At 46.5% G+C, this 27461-nt stretch overlaps 2 protein-coding genes across 10 annotated transcripts in view; one reads left to right on the plus strand and one right to left on the minus strand.

Moving 5' to 3' along the window:
* Positions 1–2002, plus strand: part of TAF1D (TATA-box binding protein associated factor, RNA polymerase I subunit D) — a 39155-nt gene extending 37153 nt beyond the window's left edge. For all 5 annotated transcript variants that reach the window (XM_033922550.1, XM_033922553.1, XM_033922552.1 and 2 more), the window contains one exon: positions 1434–2002. The gene's annotated coding sequence lies outside the window, so the exon portion shown is untranslated. The remainder of the gene's footprint in view (positions 1–1433) is intronic.
* Positions 2003–10320: 8318 nt separating this feature from the next.
* Positions 10321–27461, minus strand: part of SPDL1 (spindle apparatus coiled-coil protein 1) — a 59948-nt gene continuing 42807 nt past the window's right edge. For 2 of the 5 annotated variants that reach the window (XM_033922595.1, XM_033922596.1), the window contains exons 9-12: positions 24747–24838; positions 16325–16509; positions 15586–15916; positions 10321–11087 (exon numbers count right to left, since the gene is read on the minus strand). In XM_033922595.1, the coding sequence (XP_033778486.1) occupies positions 10952–11087; positions 15586–15916; positions 16325–16509; positions 24747–24838 (744 nt within the window). In that variant the 3' untranslated portion in view covers positions 10321–10951. Of the gene's footprint in view, positions 11088–15585; positions 15917–16254; positions 16510–24746; positions 24839–27461 lie in introns of those variants that run through there. The other 3 variants (XM_033922597.1, XM_033922599.1, XM_033922598.1) reach the window with 3 other exon arrangements.

A 27461-nucleotide genomic window follows, 5' to 3' on the forward strand; every position in this document is an offset into this window, starting at 1 on the left:
GTCTTGGGTAGTCGGGAGGGTTCTTCTGAGCAACGACAGCTGCGCAAGTTGGATGTCGGTCGGGTCCTCCATGCTTATGTGCAGCGGACCCGGGATTTTCGGAGCTCCGATCATCTCTTTGTGCTTCTGGCGGGTCCTCGTCGGGGGGCTGGCGCTTCTAAGGCTACTATTGCGCGTTGGATCAAGGAGATGATTGCTTCCGCTTATCTTCTGAGTCAGAAGCCGGTTCCGGAGTTTCTCAAGGCTCATTCCACTAGGGGTCAGGCGGCTTCTTGGGCTGAGTCGTCGCTCGTGCCTCCGGTGGATATTTGTAAGGCTGCGGTTTGGTCCTCCTTGCATTCATTTGTTCGGCATTATCGGGTAGATGTTCAGGCGCGTCGGGACGCGGTGTTCGGTGAGCGTGTTCTGGTATCGGCCCTTCGGGGGTCCCGCCCGTGAGAGGGACTGCTTTGGTACGTCCCAATCGTAAAGTTAACCTCTACTGGTCTGGAGAGTGCTAAAGAAGGAGAAATTAGGTTCTTACCTGCTAATTTACTTTCTTTTAGCTTCTCCAGACCAGTAGAGGTCCCCACCCTGTCTGTTGTTGTTGTTGTTGGGGCTGTTGCGCGGGCAGTTTTTGGTTTTTGCTGCGGGTTCTAGTATTTTTCTAGGGCCGGGGAGAATTGAAGAACAGCGGCTGTGGCTCGGCTGGCTTAGCTGGCGAGCTGTGGGGACCTTCTTCCTTCGGGAATTTCTCCTCTGCATTTTCCAACAGCATTTTTTGGGTATGTTATTTGTTACTCCTTCGGAGTATTGTTTTTTCTCTCTGTTGTTTTCCAGTTCTTGGTTCTGCTTGGCTATTCGGCAGACTGAGGGAAATAGAGAGGAGGGGCTAGGATATACTGTCCCAAAGTTTTGTTTTCAGTCTCCACCTGCTGGTCATGATTAGATATATACCCAATCGTAAAGTTAACCTCTACTGGTCTGGAGAAGCTAAAAGAAAGTAAATTAGCAGGTAAGAACCTAATTTCTCCTTTGCAAGTTACTGGTGATACTGTGCAAAAAACTGTAGCAATTAAAGCCTAAGACTTTTTAATAGTGAAAATGCCGAACCATCAAGCTCATCCACTCAGCGCTGATAATAAATTGTCCATGCAGTCATTCAAGGTACTGGTTTGTTTCCCCTTCAATGCAGACATATTTGGGGGGACAGGATATGGCACTGAACACTTTTCTTTTTATTGCTGCATTTGAGGGCTCTTCTCTTTCACATTTTTCTCTTCATCAAGGAAGCAATGTGAGACAGATGCCACCATGGCATTTTGGGGAAACTTGTTATTACCCTCCAAAAAATGTTTGCCACCTGCTTCAGCTGCCTCATTCTGAGTTGACACCTGCATGTGCTCAGAAGCTCTGAACTGTATCCTTATCCTTTCTGTTTTTCCCATGACCAGGCAACAGAGGAGCAGGAAGATGGTATGGCTGAGGAAGGGGCAGTGCACCAGAAGAGGTGGAAGAGGAAGTCACAGCCAATCCTATAGACTCAGTAGTCTCTGCATGACATTTTGTCAGAGCTTAGAACTGAAAGCTTACATGTAAGCCATGGAAAGGGTGCTTGCTATGCAACAAGGAAATTATCATAAGTTTAAAAAGATTTGGGGGCCATTGATTATTTATTCTAATGATCAGACATCTTAAACACCTTAATATTGGATAAGATATAGGGGGGTGGGATTATGAATGATAATAATTGTTAATTATTAATATGTGGGTGGGGTGGGATTCTTTTATATTTATATATTTGGAGGCATATAAATAAGATTGTCAAGTGATTAGTTAAAAATATTTCTGATTATTATACACTTATTGTAATAGTTGAAAATGAATAAAGATTTATAAGCCATGAGACAGAACTACAGATCGGCAAAGCTGTTCAGCAGCAGGGGAGCTGACCATTAATTTACTTTATATAGTTTAATAAAGTATCGCAACCTTTACCATTAAAACATTACAGTGCCATATGGATCTGTCATTTCTTTCTTTTCTATACTTGCTTCTATCTGGCTTTTGGCCAGTGCAATCAGAAGGATCTGCAACGAGAGGCTTGAGAGCAGCAGATTAAATGTGGGATATTAATTTTTTTTTTCCAAATTCTTTATTCATTTTTTCATCTAACATCAAGAACCCATTACATCATTTAAACCCTATAAACATATCTTGTATTTCTTTTAACATCTTCATAAAAACACAGTTATAGCAGATATTTGATTTTTAGCTCTCATAGACATACCAAATAAAATTGTGTCATGACAATGCTACATGGTTCTCTAACAAACAATTTATTTGATCCCAAATAGACTGCCAAAAAGCCTTAATGAATGGACAATAAAACAATAAATGATCTAAAGTTTCAGCTTCGAGATGACAATGCAGGAAAAACCATGTTTGCCTCAGATGCAGACATTGTACATTTCATCCTCCAAGACCAAATATGTGTCCATTGAGATGCATTAATTTGATGCTTAATTTCAATACTCCAAATATCTCTAAGTCCAGTCTTTGGTTTCTTATTTAAATAGCCAGATAATAATTTATACCATTGTGTGGCCTGGTGTCCCAGAAAATCATGTAGCACTGTCATGCCACAATTTTATTTGGCATGTCCATGAGAGCTAAAAGTCAAATATCTGTAAATAACAAGCTTTTGCTGATATTGACAGGAGTTGCCATCCAACAAATAACATAATTGGAAGGATTATAAAAGGCTGAATTATTGTTTCTGGTGGAATTCAGTTTGTCATGTATATAAAATGGAAAGAGCATTGGCAGTGCAAAAAGGTTATAATAAATTTAAGGATGTGTGGGGACCATTATTATAATGAATAATTTACACTTTTTGGGATGGGGGGGATTCTTGGTTTTCCACTAATAATATGTCTTTCATATATATATATTCTATCTCATAAAAATAATCTTATATTTGAATTTGGGAAGGGGTGGGGGTTAAATCTTGTATAATATTGTAGATTTTCAAGTGGTATTGTAATGTTTGATATTTATTGTACACTTGTTGTAAGATATAAAATGAAAAAAACAAGGAGAAATTAGGTTCTTACCTGCTAATTTACTTTCTTTTAGCTTCTCCAGACCAGTAGAGGTTAACTTTACGATTGGGTATATATCTAATCATGACCAGCAGGTGGAGACTGAAAACAAAACTTTGGGACAGTATATCCTAGCCCCTCCTCTCTATTTCCCTCAGTCTGCCGAATAGCCAAGCAGAACCAAGAACTGGAAACAACAGAGAGAAAAAACAATACTCCGAAAGGAGTAACAAATAACATACCCAAAAAATGCTGTTGGAAAATGCAGAGGAGAAATTCCCGAAGGAAGAAGGTCCCCACAGCTCGCCAGCTAAGCCAGCCGAGCCACAGCCGCTGTTCTTCAATTCTCCCCGGCCCTAGAAAAATACTAGAACCCGCAGCAAAAACCAAAAAACTGCCCGCGCAACAGCCCCAACAACAACAACAACAGACAGGGTGGGGACCTCTACTGGTCTGGAGAAGCTAAAAGAAAGTAAATTAGCAGGTAAGAACCTAATTTCTCCTTCTTTAGCACTCTCCAGACCAGTAGAGGTTAACTTTACGATTGGGACGTACCAAAGCAGTCCCTCTCACGGGCGGGACCCCCGAAAGGCCGATACCAGAACACGCTCACCGAACACCGCGTCCCGACGCGCCTGAACATCAACCCGATAATGCCGAACAAATGAATGCAAGGAGGACCAAACCGCAGCCTTACAAATATCCACCGGAGGCACGAGCGACGACTCAGCCCAAGAAGCCGCCTGACCCCTAGTGGAATGAGCCTTGAGAAACTCCGGAACCGGCTTCTGACTCAGAAGATAAGCGGAAGCGATCGTCTCCTTGATCCAGCGCGCAATAGTAGCCTTAGAAGCGCCAGCCCCCCGACGAGGACCCGCCAGAAGCACAAAGAGATGATCGGAGCTCCGAAAATCCCGGGTCCGCTGCACATAAGCATGGAGGACCCGACCGACATCCAACTTGCGCAGCTGTCGTTGCTCAGAAGAACCCTCCCGACTACCCAAGACCGGGAGGACCACCGATTGATTGACATGAAAAGGAGAAACTACCTTCGGCAGAAAGGAAGGAACAGGCCGCAAAACAACCCGCTCCTTTGAAAACTCCAGGAAGGGAGCCCTACAAGAGAAAGCCTGTAGCTCCGACACCCGTCTAGCGGAAGTAATGGCCACCAAAAAGACCGACTTCAGCGTAAGGTCCTTCAACGAACAGCCATCCAACGGCTCGAAAGGAGGGCGCACTAGAACAGAGAGAACCAGATTGAGATCCCAAGAGGGAATCGAGGGCCTTATGGGAGGCCTGAGCAACTTGGCCGCCCTAAGAAAGCGAATCACATCAGGAATGGCTGACAAACGCTGACCTGTCACCAGCCCCCGAAAAGCCGACAGGGCCGCCAGATGAACCCGAAGAGAAGACCAGGCCAGGCCCCTATCCAGGCCATCCTGCAAAAACTCTAGAATGTTAGGCAGAGAAGCGCGAAAGGAGACCACTCCCCGCGCTCGGCACCATTCCTCAAAAAGACGCCAAACCCGTACATAAGCCCGAGAGGTAGAAAGCCTCCGGGACCCCAAAAGTGTAGAGATCACCTTGTCGGAATATCCCTTCTTACTCAGGCGGCCCCTTTCAAGAGCCAAGCCGTAAGACAAAAGGGAGACGGGTCGAACATGGGAATGGGACCCTGCATCAGAAGGTCGTCCGAGAGAGGCAGAGGAAGAGGATCCGCCACCAGATGCCTCACCAGATCCGCATACCACGGACGACGAGGCCAATCCGGAGCCACCAAGACCACCAGCCCCGGATGGCGAACAATGCGAAGCAGTACTCTGCCTACTAATGGCCAAGGAGGGAACACATACAACAGCCCCTCCGTTGGCCACGGTTGGACCAGAGCATCCAGACCCTCGGCCAGACCGTCCCTGCGACGACTGAAGAAGCGGGGTACTTTGGCGTTGCCACTTGTAGCCATCAGATCCATCAGGGGCTGCCCCCAAGCACGCACTAGCAACTGAAACGCCTCGGCGCCGAGACACCACTCTCCCGGATCCAAGAAGTGACGACTGAGGAAGTCCGCCTGAACGTTTTCTACCCCGGCAATGTGAGAGGCCGAGAGGTCCAGAAGATGCGACTCCGCCCAAACCATGAGCCGAGCCGCCTCCTGCGCCACCAGAGTGCTCTTGGTGCCCCCCTGACGATTGACATAAGCCACCGCCGTGGCATTGTCCGACAGGACTCTGACCGACTTGCCCAACAAAAGGGAGTGGAAAGCCAACAGCGCCAGCCGGACCGCCCTGGTCTCCAACACGTTGATCGACCAGGAGGCCTCCTCCGTGGACCAGGTTCCCTGAGCAGAGTGACCCAGACACTGGGCCCCCCAACCCAGGAGACTCGCATCCGTAAGGAGCACCGTCCACTGCGGAAGATCCAGACCCACCCCCTGAACTAGGTGAGGGGTCCGGAGCCACCAACGCAGACTGCAGCGCGCCAAGCCTCGCAGGGGAACCGGAACATCCATCCCGTGCCTCTGGGGAGACCACCTCCGGAGCAGAGCATACTGAAGAGGACGCATGTGGGCCCGCGCCCACCTCACCACGTCCAGGGACGCCGCCATCGACCCCAGGACCTGGAGGAAATCTCGCGCCCGAGGACACCGGGACGCCAAAAGCAGGCGAATCTGAGACTGCAATTTGCTCACCCGGGCCTCTGGGAGGAAGACCTTCCCCAAGGAGGTGTCGAACAGCACCCCGAGGTACTCCAGACGCTGAGCCGGAACCAACCGACTCTTGGAAAGGTTGACCACCCAGCCCAGCGACCGGAGAAACTCCACCACCCGAGCCGTAACCCGGTAGCTTTCCTGCAACGACTTGGCCCGAATTAACCAGTCGTCCAGGTAGGGGTGTACCAGAATGCCCTCCGACCGCAAGGCTGCCGCGACGACCACCATCACCTTGGTGAACGTCCGGGGAGCCGTGGCCAGCCCAAAGGGAAGCGCACAGAACTGATAGTGCCGACCCAAGATCGCAAAGCGCAGGAAACGCTGATGAGAGGTCCGAATAGGAACATGCAAGTAGGCCTCCGTCAGATCGAGAGAAGTGAGAAACTCCCCCGGCTGAACCGCCAGAATGACCGACCGCAGCGTTTCCATACGGAAAGAGGGAACCTTGAGAGCCCTGTTGACCCCTTTCAAATCGAGGATGGGCCGAAAAGTCCCCTCCTTCTTGGGCACCACAAAGTAAATGGAGTACCTGCCCGTGCCCCACTCCGGGGGGGGCACCGGAACTACTGCCCTGAGATCTAGCAAGCGCTGAAGGGTCTGGCGAAAAGCCTGCTTCTTCCCCGGAGTCTGACACGGAGAAGCGAGGAAAAAATCCGGCAGAGAGCGGGCGAACTCCAGGGCATAACCGTCCCGCACCACCTCCAGGACCCACTGATCGGACGTGATCTCGGCCCATTTGGGAAAAAAGTCGCGCAGCCGGGCCCCCACCGGAACCAAGGGGGGCGCCGGCAAGGCGTCATTGTGCAGGACGGGAAGCGGGGGAACCGGCGGAGGGGTTCCCTGCCCCCCGACGGGCCCCCCGAAAGGGCTGCATGCGCTGGAAGAACCGACCCCGGGAAAACCCCGGAGACTGGAAAGAAGCAGCCCCACGCCCAGGGCGATACTTGCGAAATTCCCGCAAACGCCCCCGGGCCGCACCCCCCCGAGACGCCGGGCGGGCACGGTCCTCCGGCAAACGGGGAACTTTCGAGTCCGACAGAGTCTGAATTAACTTATCCAAGTCCTCTCCAAATAAAAACGACCCCCGAAAGGGAAATTTAGTAAGCTTAGCTTTGGACGCAGCATCCGCCGCCCAAGCGCGCAGCCACAACACACGCCTTGCGGCCACGCCAAAAGCCATGGACTTAGCCGAGATCCGCACCAAGTCATACAGAGCATCCGAGAGGAATGAGGCAGCCATCTCAATCTTTGCTACCTCCTGATCCACCAGAGACCAGTCGTCAGACTCTCGATCCAAGACCCGCTCCGCCCACCGAAACACGGCGCGAGCGACCAGTCCCCCACAAATAGCCGCCTGGACCCCAAAGGCAGAGACTTGAAAATTTTGCTTAAGGATGGTCTCCAATTTGCGCTCCTCAGAGTCCCGCAAGGCAGAACCGCCCTCAACAGGCACGGTATGCCGCTTGGAAATAGCCGAGACCACCGCATCCACGACTGGCGAAGCTAACGTAGCCCGATCCCCTTCAGGAATGGGATACAGGCGAGCCATGCTGCGCGCCAGCCGAAACGGCGTCTCCGGCGTTTTCCACTGCTCAAGAATAATATCCCGAATATCCTGATGCATAGGAAAAGAGCGGGAAACGGAACGGATCCCTCGTAACAGAGGGTCCCCCACACGCGGAGTCTCCGGCGGCGCGTCCTCAAAACGCAAAGCCGAAGAAACCTGTTGAATAAGGTCAGGCAGCTCATCTCTCTGAAAAAGGCGCACCACGGACGCCTCGTCACTGGAGAACGGGAAACCCGACAACCCGCCGCCAGCTTCCGTCCCCTCCAGAGGGTCCTGGAATTCCTCAGAAGGGTCCAGGTCCTCCTCCATACCGACACGTTCCTCCGACCACAAATCCTCGTCCCACGACACCCGCGGACGCTTGGACAAGAGAGGCGGCGGAGGGGACGTCACGTCAGACGAGAGAGGCAAAGCCGCAGGGAGCGCGGAGGAAACCCCACCCCCCGAGACCCCCTGGGCGCAACCGGGACCCCCAGCCGCCTGAAAATAGGCTTTGCATAATGAAAAGAAAAAATCAGGGGAAAAACCCCCCGAGGGTCCCAAGGGACTCCCTGCCACAGCAGGGGACCCAGCAGAAACCTGCCCCTGCTTAGACAAAACAGGGGGAAGGTCACCTGAGGTGGAAGACAAAATGGAGGGGCCAGACAGAGAAGATGGCGTCTTTCCCGCCAAAACAGCTCCCTCCACAGCCTGAAGCGGCTGAGAGACCTGAATAGTCTCAGCCGCTAAAACAGGCAAGCCGGCATCAGCTGTCAAAATATCAGCTGAGAGGGAATCCTCTAAAACCCGACCGTCGGCGGCTCGGGGAATCCCTCCGTGGGCGGACGGAGAAGACCGGGCTTCTCCACCGTTCCCTGCCGACTCGCGAGGCACCATCGGCGGGGAGCTCTGGGCGCCTGCAGCCGCTGCCGACGGAGCTCCTCCACCGCACCGGCCTGAACACCGCTTGCACAGGCCGGCCGCGAGTGCCTCGCGTCTGGAGCACAATGAGCACTTTTTCCCTTTAGAAGTGCTCATTGCTCCATACGCGACCTAGCTGTAAAAAAGTGCCGGTTAGTTGAAAAAATACAGTAAAATACAGTTTTCTGAAAGGGATACAACCCTCCAGACCAGCACTACCTCAGGATTTTTTTTTTTTTTTTTTTTTTACAGAACAGACTCCACAGGCTCTCGAAGCAATATGCCTTGCTTGATTTAGGGGGCAAGGCTTACTGCTGAGGCTCCTCTAAAAAAATATGGGGAGGTGGAGGAAGTGGGGGGAGGGACCCCGCTCGTGACCCGCCGGGTTTGACACCCCCGAGGTCGGACGAACCCCCAAACAGAGTCCGTCCAAGCTCCGTCCGGCTAAAAACAGGGACAATAAACCTCTAAACAAATTCCAACAGCCCTACCAAGGGAGATGGGTACAGATCACTCAACACCTGCTGGAGACTGAAAGAAGACTGAGGGAAATAGAGAGGAGGGGCTAGGATATACTGTCCCAAAGTTTTGTTTTCAGTCTCCACCTGCTGGTCATGATTAGATATATACCCAATCGTAAAGTTAACCTCTACTGGTCTGGAGAGTGCTAAAGAAAACACATTTATAACCTCCCCTCCCCCAAACATTTCAATCAAAAATTTCATATAAATATCAATTGATCAAACCTTAATATAACTTTATACCTTCTCCCCTCCCCCCATATGTGCAAGTGTACCTTCAATGAATAATGGTGTCTAATCATTGCAATAACTTGTCAATGGCCCCCAGATCTTTTTAAAATTATTATAACTCCCTTTTTGCATGGCGATTACTCTTTCCATTTTGTAAATGTGGCATAACGAATTCCACCAGAAGGTATAGTTAAATCTACTGTAATTTTTCCAATTACTGGTTATATGTTAAATGGCGACTCCTGTCATGATCAATAAAAGTTTATTATTGCTTGATGAAATTTGACTTTTTGTTCTCATTGACATACCATTGTATCATATAATGCTACATGGTTTCCTAATAAACAATTAATTTCCAAAATGCCATGATACAGGGACAATAGAATATTAAATGATCTAAAGTCCCTGCCAGCAATCCCTTGCAGCAATTGGCTTAGTGGCCGTGTCTATTTGAAATTTAGACCAGCATTTTGCTGGCCTACATTTCAGGCACCTATCACAGTCCTTAGGAAGCGGCCTAGGACTGCTTAAGATACCTTAAGCACACTTTCGGTGCAGCCATACCTAGCCTATGGGCGAGTTTAGGCAGGCTTGCAAAAATGCCTACCACTGCCTACAACCAGCACACCATATTTAGAATTTGCCCCTTTGTGTCTAGTTTATTTGAAATCGGTTGAGAATCCTCCCCATTTTAGGAGTATAACATCCTAAGAAACACTTCCTGAACTAGTAAACAGGACTGGTAGCAATCCTAGATATTAGGCAGACTAGATAGGCCATATTGTCTTTATCTGCCTTCATTTTTATCTGTTTGTGTTACACATGTTAGTATTTATCTAACAAGTTTATATTCATTCTAGTTAAGCCAGCGTGTGGTTCTAGCTATGGAGGAATTGATAACTTCTCCATCAAAATAAATGAAATGAAAATTTGGAATGTTCTTAAGTATTATCTTCCACTCCTCAGTAATGGGGTAGGAGGGGATTTGGATGGACAGATGCTGGTTTACCTTGTTCTGAGAACCACAAGCTTTAAACATTTAGTCCCGTTTAGACATCACATCTTTTTTAAAAATTCTTTATTCATTTTATAACAGGTATGATTGATAGACGGGAGGGCAGGAGAGAGGTGCTAAACATGGGGGTGGATGAAAGGGAGAAGAGACAGATGTTGGATCCAGAACCAGACTGAAGTGAGGAAGAAATACCTGGCAGTGGGAGAAATACTGGACTACAAGGGAAGAGAGATGTCAGGATCTGAGAGGGTGGAGGGAAGGAAGAAGGAGCAGATGCTGGGAATGGTAGAATCCTGAGGCAGAGGTCAGGAGGGGAAGAAGGTGGCAAGGAAACAAGAGAGGATAGATAATGGTAATGGGGTCAACTGAAGATGAAAGGGAATGGAGGGCTGAGGAAAGAATGAGGTGGGGCATTAGAGAAGATGGAAATTTGATAGCTGAAAAGGAATGATCAATATGTAAGGAAATACGAATGCAGCAGTTTGTAGGAAAATGAGCAGAAAAGAGAAACTAACCATACAACAAAGAAGAAAAACATTTTATCTTAAATGGAATATAGATAATTAACCAAAAGAGTTTTTAAATTTTGACAAGACTTTCAGAATGCACAGAATTCCACCAGTAGATAGGAGTGAAGTTCTTATTTGATAGAATAGGTTTATGACCAATATTTGTGGTAAGGCTTCAGCATTAATAGATACCATTTATTGTCTTTATTAAACTCATTTCATACATCAAAGTTCATTGCCCTGTTTTATTTATTTATATATCACAGCACTGTTAAATGTGACATACACAACCCATACTAAAAGTTCATATCAGATACTAAAAATAGTTTATTGTACTTAAAAAGTCAGTAAATACATATATAAAATATAGTCATTGTTGGTCGCTGATTGGATTGTAGAGTCAAAAGAAATATTTTCATTGCTGAGGACACTGATTTACAGTAGCTGCTTTGGATGGAACATACAACACTTCCTGTACCTTCTCTTGCTGTTGCTTGCCACCCTTTGCATGTGAAATCTCTTCCTTTTCCTCATGCTTCTCTGGCGTTAACCTGCAGGATAAATATTCAAAAACTCAAATCAAGACAGAGACTAAGGAAGTGATCTAGTAAGGTCTTTCTCCAGAGTGGGAGAAAAGCCTTAACATAAGCATCTTGTGCTGCATTCTCAAACTGACCCACAATGAGTTAAATCATATGTACCATATAGATTCAAATATAAACCAGGATGACATTTTCTGCCTAAAAAAAAGTGGAGGGGGTGAGTTAAATCTAAATTAAGGTTTACATGCCAGCATGCTCCTTCCCCTATAGTGTCTGCTTTTCCTTTTTCCCCTGTGATGTCTCTTCTCTACTTACTGCTGCTCCTGCTCCCACTTACTCATCCCTCTCCCCAAATAGACAAAGCCCCCCACTCAGACCCCTCCTCAGGCCTATTTTACTGCATTGATGATGCCATTGAGGCAGATACAATCCCCACTTGCTCCTATCTGTGCCAGTTCCAGTCCCCAAAGACTATGTTGGAAGTGGAGGAGTAGCCTAATGTTATCGCAGGACAAGCAGGCAGCATATTCTCACATATGGGTGATGGCCGGTATGGACAGCTGTAAAAGTGCACTGGTACTTTAAGAACTTTAGAAAGTTCACGACTGACCACACCGCACGTGCGTAAGTGCCTTCCTGCCCGACAAAGGTGCGTGGCTCAGTTCTTAGTTTTCCACGGAGCTAAATCATGCTGTTGAACGTTTGTTTTTCAGCCTTTGCCTTCCCGTTCGTTTTTTTTCCTTCGTTTTCTTTTTTGAATGCGGGAGAATTTTTTTTCTTCCGTCAGGCGTTTTGACGGTGGGGCCTCTTCACCTCAGCCATTGAGTTAAATTTGGCTGAGGTGGTTATCCAGTCCATGTCCCACCCGTTAACGGGGTTTAAAAAGTGCAGCAGGTGCCAAAGAATAATTTCTATCACCAACCCCTACAATTGGTGTCTTGGCCTGAAAAACTGCATTGAGTCTTGCACATTGTTCCACTCTTCAAACACACATCATTAAGAGCCTCATTCTACAGCAGAAGAAATTGTTCGGTGTCAGGATGGAAGGAGCTGATGCATCAACATCATCTGCTGCACCATTGACTCCTGGTAAGCCAGCTAAAAAGCTACCAGCTTCCCAGACAGGGTCGCAGGTCATTATAGCATTGAGTTCAATCATGCCGACCAAGTGAAGACCCTCTATGCGACTCATTTCCAAATCGAGAGGTGCATCGTCATCCAAGTCATCTCTCCGGAACAAGTCACAACACCGCTGGTACCAGCGACAAAGCCATAGGTATTTTCCAAGAGAAGCTTGATGCTCTTTCGTTCAGCGTATGGGGATATTTTTTGGCTTATTACCCCGATCCCTCCAATACCGGCGCAGCCTGAGTGTCACACTGGTACCGCCACTGCTTCATGACTCAACACTGGTCATCATCCAGCCATACATCAAAGCATCACGCCTTAGTATCCACATCCAGCCATACATCAAAGCATCATGCCTTAGTATCCACAAAAAGATCCTGAGGTCAGGTATAGTGCCTAGTAAAGGTTTGTGAGGAGTCTCAGACCCTATCAACAAAAGATGATCTAATGATCAGTGGAGCCAAGGGTGAGTGAGGCCACATGTGAAGAAGCTTGGGAAAATGAGGTAGCCATAATAGTGATCAAGTTATGAGGGGTGAGGAAGAAAAAAGAAGAAAAGAAAGAGAACATGGATTAGAGATTCTAAAAGGGAATGTGTGTGATAACTGCAAATACTTTCTAATTACAACCCTTCTCCTAATACTCTGTACAGGCCCCCATTAACTCTTCCCTCGCTATAACCATACTTTCCATATATACATACCTCTCATACACAGTCCATATATACAATGTAAATACCCCATGCACTCTACTAGAACAGAGGTGGCCCCCCTTTTTATATGGAAGACTGCATGAACATCACTATCCCTAGGAGACTACACACTCAAAACCTCCTCATTTCTTTCCTACCTCCATGATCTCCAGAATCACCCTCCTTCCTATCCCCCACAATTCACGTGCTGTGGTTCCCCTCTCTCTTGCCTGCCCCACAATCCATTTGCTCCAGTTTTCCTCTTTCCCTCACCACAAGCAAATCTCCCCTCTTCTTTCTGGTCCTGCAACACTGAAGAAAAGTTCCTGGCCCAGCTCGCTGAGTACTATAGATCAAATTTGATATGGAGGAGCCTTGGCACCACATGTGTGAAGGCCCTGCTTGACCTTGTCCCTTTGTTTTTTGTGCATGTTTCCTATGTGTCGGTGGAGTGGGATCAACAGAGATCTTTCACACATGTGGCACCAAGGCTCTTCCATACTGAAGTTAATCGCTGGTACCGAGTGAGTTGGTCCTGAGTGATGAGAAGGGAGATCTGCTGCAGACTGCATAAAAAAAAAAAAATCCCAACTTATCTTCAGGCTAACATGGCCCATATGCTGTAGCTTGCCCACCCCTACAGTAGATGAAGGGAAAGCACATCATTTTGTCAAGCATTTAAGTATGCACTTTTCAGTTTCTTTCCTATTGTTTCTCTTTATCTTTCAAGCACAAAAATGCCTCACTTTCCTTCTCATCTGTCATGCAAATCTATCAGAAAATACTTCGAAATAGAGGCTTTCTGAATCTTAGTGCAATCCCTAATCCTATCTCAACTAAACTACTGTAAAGTAACACTCATTCTTTACTCTAAAATCTATAACTAGTTCAAAACGCAGCAGTAAGACTCGTATATGGACTATGGAAATCAGAACACCTATAGCCCTACTATATGAAAGTACACTGGCTGCCCATAACAACAAGGATTAAGTTTAAATTAGGCATCACTGTCTCTAAAATCCTGACAGCACGCAACAGACTCCAAAACAAAATTGCCACAGAAACTTGCAAAAAGACCAACAAAAAGGCAAAAATGGTCAAGGGTTTCAAGAGTGGTAGAAGAACAGCAAACACCACAAAAAGTTAAATCAACAACTGGCATTGAAAAGACAAGCACTTAAATGTGAATGACTAAGAATTTTGTGGAGTTTAGGTACGCTCAGTGCTCCTGTCGCTGACCCCTCAGCCAGCCGGGCTTTTCAGATATTTTTTGAAATTTACACTTCTACCCAGCAGCGATGAGACTGAGCATCATGAAATTGTAGAAATATTTAATCAATGATGAATCGTAGAATCAAACCACGCTCACAGCATTAATTCCTTCACAACAATTGACATCGGGTCTCCTGAAGCAGAGATCAAAACGGGGCCGCGTTGGGACCCCTTAAAGTTGCATTCAAAGCTAAGTGAACATAGTGGTGGCAGTTCCTTTTGTTAAGAATAGAGAAGATATTCATTTACAAATTGAATGACTAAGGACTTTAACCTTTTTAAGAAAACCATTTTTGAGTCTTAAAAAGTGTGACCACGAACTTGTTAAGTTGCAATGACTGGAAGGTGAACTCTTTTCAGGGAGTTTTAGCAGCCTTCCCTTCAGAGTTTCATATCTCTGAGCTTTTTATACAAGTTACTCGGGTCACACTTTTTAGACTAGTTTTCATAGAAACCAGTTCAGTGTGATATATGTTTGGAGACCAGCAGAGCAATATCAGCAGCTGCAAAAAAGTTGCCAGTGCTTTTAGTATCGGAATGTAGTGCCTGAAAAAAAAGCAGTGCCAATACTACATGTATGGCGTCATCTGGAATGGAGAAGTAAAGCTTGGGGAAAAAGGACAGTGTGCCACTGAAAATTTAGTCAGAGATACCCATTACCATTTCTCATTAGTAAATGCTTCCCACAAGTTAGAAAGAATCCAGCAACCCCAATCATGAAAGAGCCAGAGATCAGGGTACATCTGACCCTGGTTTTAATAATAATAATAATAATCATTTATTTCTTGTATACCACTATACCAAAAGTTTGAAGCGGTTCACAATAAAGGATAACATACAGTCAATATTTAAAATACAAGATAAACAATTAGTATCTAATGCAAGATAAAAACAATCAATAAAGATACATCAGGTAAAATCAATAAAGTTGAGACAATAGCTTAATTAGCAAATAAAAAGCTGATAAGGATCATAATAGATATGATAGTAAAATGACTAAGAGGAAATTTAATTAATCAGCCTCAAGTATTAATCTTCCAAGCCATGTGTTCAGTTTGGCAGCTTGGAATGATAAAATTTTGTCAAAGAACTTCTTGTATTGGCATGATTTAAAAGAAGGATAATTAAATAGATTTATTCTACAAGTACTCCTGTTGGAACTATTCATGGAAAACTGGGAGGCAAGATAATCAGGTAGCATCCAAAAAACTGCTTTATAACTAATGTAGGTAAACAAACAGAATTCTAGACTCCACTGGCAACCATTGACGTTTTAGAATTCTGAACTTGGGAGAAAGGCTAAAGATAAATACTTCATACTTACAAAGGAGGGGAAAAAAAAAAAAAAAAAAAAGAGAGAACAGTAGTCCATGGAGTTAAACAAAAAAGACAGATGCAAACCATGGAGGTACTGACCTGGGAACAGCTCTGTTGGTCTCACTTACAACTTGCACATTAGTCCATTCTTCCAGGATTTGGACTTGTTTCTTCTTTGCCAAAGGTTCTCCATTTTTTTCTTTTGGATATTTTAGGGGAAGAGATACATTTGCTTGTACTGCTACGGGAGCTAATTGTCCTTTTGGCACTGCATTAGTTGTTTCTCTTGAAGTTTGGGCATCCGGATTTAGGTCATCTTTATTTTGAGACCCTTCTGCTGAGAAAACAAAGGTACCACAGTCCTTGGCAGATGGTAGTTCCAAGGGGAGTACCTCTCTTCTTCGTTTCTGGAGGGGAATTTCTGCCATTTCTAAGGAAGAAAACCCCCCAAACATATTAAATGAAGCGGTCATTCAGAAAACCACATTTTTGATCACAATAACTAGTTCATGAATTGCCTCCATTGAAATGGAAGTTTAGGAATACTGTAACAGGAGGACAGCCAAGTTCAGGTTGGGTGCTTTTGGCCTAATAACATAATGGTTGGGAACCAGGTCCTTCTTGCCAGAAAAGTGACTCCCTAATTTGGGTGGAACAGAGGCAGATTTTTGATGTACACACATACACATTTACATCAGTTTGGGAGCAGGTATTAATGGTGTGTCAACTGCATGCTATTGAGGCTTGTTTTATAGGAACTCATGCTACCTTTGTAAAATAGGCACTTCTCGCCCAACCAATATCATGAACATTATTCTTAATATCAAACATGGACTACCAGGTTCATATTTCATCTTTAACTCATCCAGAGCGACTCGCAGTTTCATATTCTCGCTTTGCCAATGCTGAAGCTGCTCATCATTTGCAAAAAGTTTCCGCTCCAGTTCCAAGACTCTTTGACTCTCAGTTAATGCTTTCATCCTTTGTAAAGATAATTCGTCTTTTATTTTTTCAGTCTCTTTACTGTGAAGAAAAAGGAGATCATTTAAAACTAAGAATGCTGATACTGTGGAAAATTTAGAGATCAAGAGCCTTTTAGCTTAGGAATAAGCTGACCATGTTGATTTTCTCTCATTTCTAAGTGCTTCTTCATACAGATATTTTCCAACTAGAATTAGACAGACCTAAAATATATGCCTCTAACTGCTCTTGTGCAAAGCAAAGCAAAGCAAACCCAACTTTCTGCAATCTGCGCACCTTACTGTATCAGTCATGCCTCCCTGGAAACAGAAAATTATGACAGGAAAAAGATCAAATGCCCATCCACATCAACTGCTCCATTCCAGAAGTTCCTCTGATAAGTGCAAAAGTATTTGGATTGTATTGTATTGTGTCTTACATTCCACCTTGAACCCTGAGGTTGCAAGGCACATTACAAATAAGAAGCCTTCAAATAAAGAACAATTACTTACCATAACGGGTGTTATCTGGAGACAGCGGGCAGATATTCTTACATGTAGGTGACATCATCCACAGAGCCCGGTACAGACAGTGTAAAAGTGTACTGTCGCTTTAAGACTGCCCGTACCGCTCATGCGCGAGTGCCTTCCCACCTGATGCCAGCTCACGAGGTCGTCAGTTCTATGTCCAAGTGAAGAAACCAACCAGGGGAGGTGGGTGATGTGAGAATATCTGCCTGCTGTTCCTGAGTAAGGAGAAATTAGGTTCTTACCTGCTAATTTACTTTCTTTTAGCTTCTCCAGACCAGTAGAGGTTAACTTTACGAATGGGTATATATCTAATCATGACCAGCAGGTGGAGACTGAAAACAAAACTTTGGGACAGTATATACTATCCTCCCTTCTCTATTTCCCTCAGTCTGCCGAATAGCCAAGCAGAACCAAGAACTGGAAAACAGGAAGAAAACAATACTCCGAACAGGAGTAACAAATAACATACCCAAATGCTGTTGGAAAATGCAGAGGAGAAATACCCGAAGGAAAATGTCCCCACAGCTCGCCAGCTAAGCCAGCCGAGCCACAGCCGCTGTTCTTTAATTCTCCCCGGCCCTAGAAAAATACTAGAACCCGCAGCAAAAAACAAAAACTGCCCGCGAAAACAGCCCCAACAACAACAACAACAACAGACAGGGTGGGGACCTCTACTGGTCTGGAGAAGCTAAAAGAAAGTAAATTAGCAGGTAAGAACCTAATTTCTCCTTCTTTAGCACTCTCCAGACCAGTAGAGGTTAACTTTACGAATGGGACGTACCAAAGCAGTCCCTCTCACGGGCGGGACCCCCGAAGGGCCGATACCAGAACACGCTCACCGAACACCGCGTCCCGACGCGCCTGAACATCTACCCGATAATGTCTAACAAAAGAATACAAGGAGGACCAAACCGCAGCCTTACAAATATCCACCGGAGGCACGAGCGACGACTCAGCCCAAGAAGCCGCCTGACCCCGAGTGGAATGAGCCTTGAGAAACTCCGGAACAGGCTGCTGTTTCAGAAGATAAGCGGAAGCAATCGTCTCCTTGATCCAGCGCGCAATAGTAGCCTTAGAAGCGCCAGCTCCCCGACGAGGACCAGCCAGGAGGACAAAGAGATGATCGGACTTCCGGAATTCCTGGGTCCGCTGCACATCAGAGCGAAGGACCCGACCGACATCCAACTTGCGCAGCTGCCGTTGCTCAGAAGAGCCCTCCCGACCACCCAAGACCGGGAGAACCACCGATTGATTGACATGAAAAGGAGAAACAACCTTCGGCAGAAAGGAAGGAACAGGCCGCAAGACGACCCGCTCCCTAGACAACTCCAAGAAGGGAGCCCTACAAGAGAAAGCCTGCAGCTCAGAAATACTCCTAGCAGAAGTAATGGCCACCAAAAAGACCGCCTTCAAAGTAAGGTCCTTCAAAGAACAGTCGTCCAAGGGCTCGAAAGGCGGGCGCACCAAAACAGAGAGAACCAGATTAAGATCCCAAGAGGGAACCGAGGGCCGTAGGGGAGGCCTAAGCAACTTGGCCGCCCGCAGAAACCGAATCACATCAGGAAGAGCCGATAAACGCTGACCTGACACCAACCCTCGAAAGGTCGACAGGGCCGCAAGATGAACCCGGAGAGAAGACCAAGCCAGGCCTCTATCCAGGCCATCCTGCAAGAACTCTAGAATGTTAGGCAGAGAAGCGCGAAAAGAGGTCACTCCCCGCGCCCGACACCATTCCTCAAAGAGACGCCAAACCCGCACATAAGCCCGAGAGGTAGAAAGCCTCCGGGACCCCAACAGTGTAGCGATCACCTTGTCTGAATATCCCTTCTTGCTAAGGCGACCCCTTTCAAGAGCCACGCCGTAAGACAGAAGAGAGACGGGTCGAACAAGGGAATGGGACCCTGCATCAGAAGGTCGTCCGAGAGAGGCAGAGGAAGAGGAACCGCCACCAGGTGTCTCACCAGATCCGCATACCACGGACGTCGAGGCCAATCCGGAGCCACCAGCACCACCAAACCCGGATGGTGAACAATGCGAAGAAGCACTCTGCCCACCAGCGGCTAAGGAGGGAACACATACAACAGCCCCTCCGTTGGCCACGGCTGGACCAGAGCATCCAGACCCTCGGCCAGCCCTTCCCTGCGACGACTGAAGAAGCGGGGCACTTTGGCGGTGCCACTCGTGGCCATCAGGTCCATCAGGGGCTGCCCCCAATCTTGCACTATCAACCGAAACGCTCCGGCGCCGAGAAACCACTCTCCTGGATCCAGGAAGTGACGACTGAGGAAGTCTGCCTGAACATTTTCTACCCCGGCTATATGAGAAGCCGAGAGGTCCAGAAGATGGGACTCCGCCCAAACCATGAGCCGAGCCGCCTCCTGCGCCACAGGAGTGCTCTTGGTGCCCCCCTGACGATTGACATAAGCCACCGCCGTGGCATTGTCCGACAGGACTCTGACCGACTTGCCCAGCAAAAGGGAGTGGAAAGCTAACAGCGCCAGCCTGACCGCTCTGGTCTCCAACTCATTGATCGACCAGGAGGCCTCCTCCGCGGACCAGGTGCCCCGAGCTGAGTGGCCCATAAACTGAGCCCCCCAACCGAGGAGACTCGCATCCGTAAGGAGCACCGTCCACTGCGGGAGATCCAGACCCACCCCCTGAACCAGGTGAGGGGTCCGGAGCCACCAGCGCAGACTGCAGCGCGCCAAGCCTCGCAGGGGAACCGGAACATCCAAATCTTGCCTCCGGGGAGACCACCTCCGGAGCAGAGCATACTGAAGAGGACGCATGTGGGCCCGCGCCCACCTCACCACGTCCAGGGACGCCGCCATTGACCCCAGGACTTGGAGGAAATCTCGCGCCCGAGGACCCCGGGACGCCAAAAGCAGGCGAATCTGAGATTGCAATTTGCTCACCCGGGCCTCTGGAAGGAAGACCTTCCCCAAGGAGATGTCGAACATAACCCCAAGGCACTCCAGACGCTGAGCCGGGACCAACCGACTCTTGGAAAGGTTGACCACCCAGCCCAGCGACCGGAGAAACTCCACCACCCGAGCCGTAACCCGGGAGCTCTCCTGCAACGACTTTGCCCGAATCAACCAGTCGTCCAGGTAGGGGAGAACCAGGATGCCCACCGACCGCAAGGCTGCCGCGACGACCACCATTACCGTGGTGAACGTCCGAGGAGCCGTGGCCAGACCAAAGGGAAGCGCACAGAACTGAAAGTGCCGCCCCAAGATCGCAAAGCGAAGGAAGTGCTGATGAGAGGCCCGAATTGGAACCTGCAAGTAGGCCTCCGTCAGATCGAGAGACATCCAGGATGGGCCGAAAGGTCCCCTCCTTTATGGCCACCACAAAGTAAATGGAGTACCTGCCGGTGCCCCACTCCGTAGGGGACACCGGCACCACTGCCTCGAGATCTAGCAAACGCTGAAGGGTCTGACGAAAAGCCTGCGTCTTCCATGGAGTCTGACATGGAGAAGCGAGGAAAAGGTCCGGCAGAGAGCAGGTAAACTCCAGAGCGTAACCGTCCCGCACCACCTCAAGGACCCACTGATCGGACGCGATCTCGGCCCATTTGGGGAAAAATTTGCGCAGCCGGGCCCCCACCGGAACCAAAGGGGGCGCCGGCAAGGAGTCATTGCGCAGGACGGGAAGCGGGGGAACCGGCGGAGGGATTCCCTGCCCCCCGACGGGCCCCCCGAAAGGGCTGCATGCGCTGGAAGAACCGACCCCGGGAAAAACCCTGAGCCGGGAAAGAAGCAGCCCCACGCCCCGGGCGATACTTGCGAAATTCCCGCAAACGCCCCCGGGCAGCCCCACACCTAGACGCAGGGCGGGCACGGTCCTCAGGCAGACGGGGCACCTTCGAGTCCGTCAGAGTCTGAATCAACTCATCTAATTCCTCTCCAAACAAAAAGACCCCCTAAAGGGAACTTTAGTAAACTTAGCTTTGGACGCAGAATCCGCCGCCCAAGCGCGCAGCCACAAAATACGCCGCGCGGCCATGCCATAGACTTAGCCGAAATCCGCACCAAGTCATAAAGAGCATCTGAGAGGAACGAGGCAGCCATCGCAATCTTCGCTACCTCCTGATCCACTAGAGACCAGTCATCAGACTCCCGATCCAGGACACGCTCAGCCCACCGAAACACGGCGCGAGCGACTAGCTCCCCACAAACAGCCGCCTGGACCCCAAAGGCAGAGACATCAAAATCATACTTAAGAAGAGTCTCTAACGCACGCGCCTCCGAGACCCTAAGAGCAGAACCGTCCATAACAGGCACGGTATGCCGCTTAGGAAGTGCCGAGACCACCGCGTTCCCCATTGGCGAAATTAAGGTAGCCCTACCTCCCTCCGGGACGGGATACCCAAGAGCCAAGGCGCACACCAAACGAAACTGCGCCCATAGGCCACTGCGCCAACACAAAATCCCGCAAATCCTGACGCACAGGAAAAGAGCGGGAACCAGGACAGACCCCCTGAAGCAGAGGGGCCCCCATACGCGGGGTCTCCGGCGGCGCCACTGCAAAAATGCAGCACCAAGGAGACCTGCTACACAGGTCTAAAAGCTCATCCCTCTGAATAAAAAAGCGCACCACGGACGCATCTGCTCTGGAAGACGGGAAACCCGCCGCCCCGCTGCCAACAGGCGTCCCCTCTAGAGGATCCTGGAAGCCCGCCAAAGCAGCCAGGTCCTCAACCAGGCCAACACGCTCCTCCGCCCACCAATTCGCAATCCAAGCCCCCCCGCGGGCGCTTGGATGAGGGAGGAGGAAGAGGGGACGCCAAACGAAAAGAGGGAGGCAAAGCCATAGGGGGCGCGGAGGGAAACCCCCCCCGAAACCCCACAGGCGCACGTGGGACCCCCAAAAGTCCGCACAAAGAAAGAAAATAAATTGGGGGCAAAAAACCCCTGGGGGTCCCCAGGGACTCCCTGCCCCAGCAGGGGTCCATGCTGAAACCTGCCCCTGTGTTCGCCATACAGGGGGAAGGTCACCTGAGGTTGCAGACAAAATGGAGGGGCCAGACAAAGAAAATGGCGAAGTTCCCGCCAAAAATGCTCCCTCCATGGCCTGTAGCGGCTGAGAAGACTGAACAGTCCCAGCCGCTAAGACAGGCAAGTCGGCATCAGCTGTCAAAAAATCAGCTGAGAGGGAATCCTTCGGGGAATCCCTCCGTGGGCGGTTGTGGAAGACCGGGCTTCCCCACTGCTCCAAGCCGACTCGCGAGGCACCATCGGCGGGGAGCTCTGGGCGCCTGCAGCCGCTGCCGACGGAGCTCCACCACCTCACCGACCCAAACCGCCGAGTTCAGGCCGGCCGCGAGTGCCTCGCGGCTGGACTAAAATTGTGGCCTACTCCCCCGGAGAAGGGCACAATTGCTCCAGACGCGACCTAGCTATAAAAAAGTGCTGGTTACATGAAAAAATACAGTAAAATACAGTTTTCTTAAAGGGAAACAACCCTTCAGACCAGCACTACCTCAGGATTTTTTTTTTTTTTTTTTTTTTTACAGAACAGACTCCACAGGCTCTCGAAGCAATATGCCTTGCTTGACTTAGGGGGCAAGGCTTACTGCTGAGGCTCCTCTAAAAAAATGTGGGGAGGTGGAGGAAGTGGGGGGAGGGACCCCGCTCGTGACCCGCCGGGTTTGACACCCCCGAGGTCGGACGGACCCCCAAACAGGGCCCGACCAAGCTCCGTCCGGCCAAAAACAGGGACAATAAACCCCTAAACAAATTCCAACAGCCCTACCAAGAGAGATGGGTACAGATCACTCAACACCTGCTGGAGACTGAAAGAAGACTGAGGGAAATAGAGAAGGGAGGATAGTATATACTGTCCCAAAGTTTTGTTTTCAGTCTCCACCTGCTGGTCATGATTAGATATATACCCATTCGTAAAGTTAACCTCTACTGGTCTGGAGAGTGCTAAAGAACACCTGTTATGGTAAGTAACTATGCTTTATCCCAGGACAAGCAGGCAGCATATTCTCACATGTGGGACTCCCTAGCTTATGAAATGGGATGGGGGAGTGTCGGTCTCTAGATAAAACACAAATATGAAGGTCTCCACTCAAAGGTGTACTATGGATGGTAGAAGAGAACTGGGAAAAAAACCAACTATCTGACTGAAGATTGAGTCATATGTGAATAGTTCTGCCAGGGAGCAATTGGAGAGCTCTGGAATGTCTTGTAAAGAGAACAGAGCCAATAGAAGAATAACCGAGGAGAAGCAGTTCCTCTTACTGGAAAGAAACAAGGGGGAACTAGTTGAGAAGTGACTGAATAAATAGTGAATGGGAGATAGAAACTATTAAATGCTCCCGTTTAAGTCATAAGGATTGAAATTTTAAGAGAGCGGAATATGCAAATTTATGTGCAGAATCTGGCTACAGAAAACAGAGTGTACAGACCTCGGACATGGGACTACTAATGCAGAGATACAAGATCGTTTCCCCTTCAAAGAATTGGTAGGGAAAGTACAATGAAGAGAGCAACCAAGAATGTGGATGCAATCAGAAAAAGCAGTAAAGCCAGAAAGAAAAGTAGTTCAATGGAAGTAGACTCGGGGGTAACCAGATGGCTGGGAAAAATAGTTATCAAGAGAACCAGACAGGAAAGGCAAAGCCTTTGGGATGGGTGAAATATGTACCATATGTACATACCAGAAGTGACCTGGAACTTGAACCTTGGAGGTTTGGTCCCAATACCAGGATTGTATGCCTGAGTGAAGATTAGAAATGGAAAGAGGCACAGGATACCCTAAGGGACTTCAGCATGGTCACAGGTAGAGAGTAATATGGAGACAAATTTTCCCTGCCCCCCACGGGAACTCATTTGCCCATTCCGTCCTGGGATAATAGCTAATTTCCAGTCCAGAGGAACTTTGCCCTTACTTAGGGAGAGATTGAATAGCTCAGCCAACGGTTTCGCCAGGACATCGCTCAATTCTCTGAGCACTCTTGGGTGCAAATTGTCTGGTCCCATGGCTTTGTTCACCTTGAATCTTGCCAGTTCACTGTAAACTTCACCACTTTGGGTCCTAACTATAGCCCATCAAGTTTGTTTATACCAGCTCCGAGCAGGTACAAATGACTTGGCCTAAGTTTGGGTTGATATGCAAGTAGTTTACAAAGAACAAATCATACAACTGTGTCCCAACTCTGTTCAGCCTTCACCAGGTAATGTCTATAAATGTACATCCAAGTTTTATTTAGAATTTGATTAATCGCTTAATCATACTTCAAAGCTTTACAACTTTCAGGGGGAACAATCACGCAAACAATACTCAAAACAGCCTAGATAAGTGACTTGCTAGTGACCTGCTAGTGTGAGCTGAGGACCAATGATTGTTAAGATAAGTAACACGTGAACAATTTTTTCTAGAATTCAGTTGTATAGCCAGAAGAATGAATAAATATCTCTGTAACGTCCTGTTTTCGGCACTTCTGAAGCCAGCTTGGAGCTCAGGAGTCGCATACATATGCTAATAAACTCTCTGTGCTTTCTTCAAGTCTCTAGGTTTTTTGGCTGCCCAAAGTGACCTTTCAAAATGACCCCCCCCCTCCAAAAAAAAAAAAGTGTGTACATATCAAATGGCAGGCACATAGGGTAATTTTGAAAAATGAAATAAATGCATACTTCTGCCTTGTAAATCTGGCTTTGCACAGAGAAATCTATGAACATACATACAGTTAGATAAAATTATAACTTATACTCCTCGGTGCAAACCTTCAGCAAAAACATAGATTTTATTTGAACTTACATGGATTGCTCAAGCTTCATTTTAAGTAAATCCACATAGTAGGTTTCATCATTACTTGGACAGCTGAGGAAATTCCCAGGTTCCTGGCTCTGCTTTAAAGAATAACAAAACAAATTAGCCAGTAATCAACACATTTAGCAAGATTTCTGAGAGGGATGGGTACAAAAAAGTTGGAGTAATTCTAATTTGAATGTATTGAAAGACATAACATTATATTTATTACACTTGCATAAGTGAGAATAGAACTTTCTTTTTTTTTTTTTTTTTTTTCTTTTTGTTTTAAATCTTTATTCATTTTTTTTGTGTTACAACAAGTGTTACAAATAAACTCAATAGAAACTTAAATACACACTTGACTAACTCATATATTAATATCAAATTTAACATTACTATAATAATCCCCTGTCCCACCCTCCTTCCCAACCAATAATACATAAATCAATTTTATTGTACATTCTTTAAATATTAATTTAGTATGTAATACTCAAAATTGAAAGCCCACCCCATTCCCCTCTTTACAATTATCTTATCATGGGAAAAGTTCATTAGAGAAATTATGTTAACGGTCTTCAGATATTTCCAAGTTTTATTTATAGGAAAAATTATCCTTCTTTACAAAAATCGGTTAATGGTCCCCATATTTTTTTAAATTTATTCATGTATCCTTTGTGTGTTGCAATAGCGAGTTCCATTTTGTATATGTGGCATACCGAATTCCACCAGAACATATAATTCAATCTATCATGTTGTTTCCAATTGGATGTAATTTGTTGTATTGCAATTCCAGTTAAAATAAATAAAAGTTTGTTATTACTGGATGAAATTTGGCTTTTTGCTCTCATGGTTGTTCCAAATAATATAGTATCATATGTCAAGGCTACCGGATTTTCTAACATTCTGTTAATTTGGGGCCAAATTGATTTCCAGAATGATAGGATAAATGGACAAAAGAATAAAAGATGATCTAATGTCCCAATTTCAATATGACAGTGCCAGCATCTATTAGATCTTGAACTATCTATTTTTTGTAAACGAGTAGGGGTCAAAAAAGCTCTATGAAGAAGAAAAAACCAAGTTTGTCTCATAGATGCTGACACCGTACATTTTAGCCTCCAAGACCAAAGTCGTGGCCATTGAGATGCACTAATTTGGTGTTTTATCTCAATGCTCCAAATGTCTCTAAGACCATTTTTTGGTTTTTTATTTATATATCCGGATATTAATTTATACCACTGTGCGGCTTTGTGACTTATTGAGTCCATCTGGAAACATAAGAATTCCAAACTGTGATATTTAGCGAGATCTTTCCATTCAGGGAACCCTTTCTGAATAGATTGCTTCAATTGCAACCATTTAAAATATTGTGTTTTATTGAGACCAAATTTTTGTTGCAATTGTGAAAACTCCAGCAATTTATCATTTTTAATTACATCATCCAAAGTGCGAATGCCTGCTATCATCCAATGTTTCCAGATGACTTTAAAACCGCCAATTTTGATCTTGGGGTTTAGCCATATAGTTTGGTTGGTTGATTTACTAATTGGAATTTGAGTAAGATTACTTATGTATTTTAGAGTTTTACAGGTATCCATTAATATTTTATGATCTTTGTATAACCTTGGCATTTTGATACTAATTACATGATTAAGACGTAATGGAAACATAAGCCTCCATTCTAGCCAAAACCAGTCTGGAATATTATCTGTGGGTTCTGGGAGGATCCAATACATACCATGACGTAAGATATAGGCTTGATGATACCTATAAAAGTTGGGAAAATTTACCCCTCCCTCCTTAATTGGTCTTTGTAACGACGCTAGAGCAATTCTTGGTTTTTTATTAAGCCATATAAATTTTGTCAAAGTCCTATTTATTTTTGTATAAAACGAATCTTGAAAAAAAACTGGTATCATCCCCATTTGGTAACATACTACCGGTAAAATAATCATTTTTACAGTTTGTACTCTTCCCCACCAGGATAAATGCAAAGGATTCCATTGCTCACACATTTCTATTATTTTTTGTAATAAGCATTTTTCATTAATTTTCATTGTTTCATCTACTGTTTTTGTTATCAAAATTCCAAGATATTTAATATATTCTTCCTTCCAAACAAAAGGGAATGTATTAAATAATCCTTTTGTACAATATATATTTAGTGGAAGAATCTCTGATTTATTCCAATTAATTTTATATCCTGAAAAATTTCCAAATTTCTCTATCAATTCAAGTAGATGTGGAATGGTGGATTCTGGATTCTTTAGATATAGTAATAAATCATCTGCATAAGCAGATATCTTATATTCTCTATCTGAATGAGGTATACCCTGTATCTCCTTAGCTTGTTGGATGGCTAATATTAAGGGTTCTAAAACAATATCAAACAGCAAAGGGGATAAGGGACATCCTTGTCTAACTCCTCTCTGTAGATTAAATTTTTCTGAAAACGTATTATTAATATATAATCTAGCAGAAGGGGAGCTATACATTGTTTGTATCATTTGTATAAATCCAGGACCTATACCAAACCATTCCATTGCTTGATACATAAAAGGCCATTCTACTCTATCAAAGGCCTTTTCTGCGTCTAATGAAATTGCAAAAGTAGGTTCATTCATTTTCTTTGTTAAATATAACATATGGAATGTTAATCTGGTATTGTGAGATGAATGTCTTTGAGCAACGAATCCTGTTTGATGCATACCTATTATATGG

The sequence above is a fragment of the Geotrypetes seraphini genome, chromosome 15 (assembly GCF_902459505.1).
Source record: "Geotrypetes seraphini chromosome 15, aGeoSer1.1, whole genome shotgun sequence".
Lineage (NCBI taxonomy): Eukaryota > Metazoa > Chordata > Amphibia > Gymnophiona > Dermophiidae > Geotrypetes > Geotrypetes seraphini.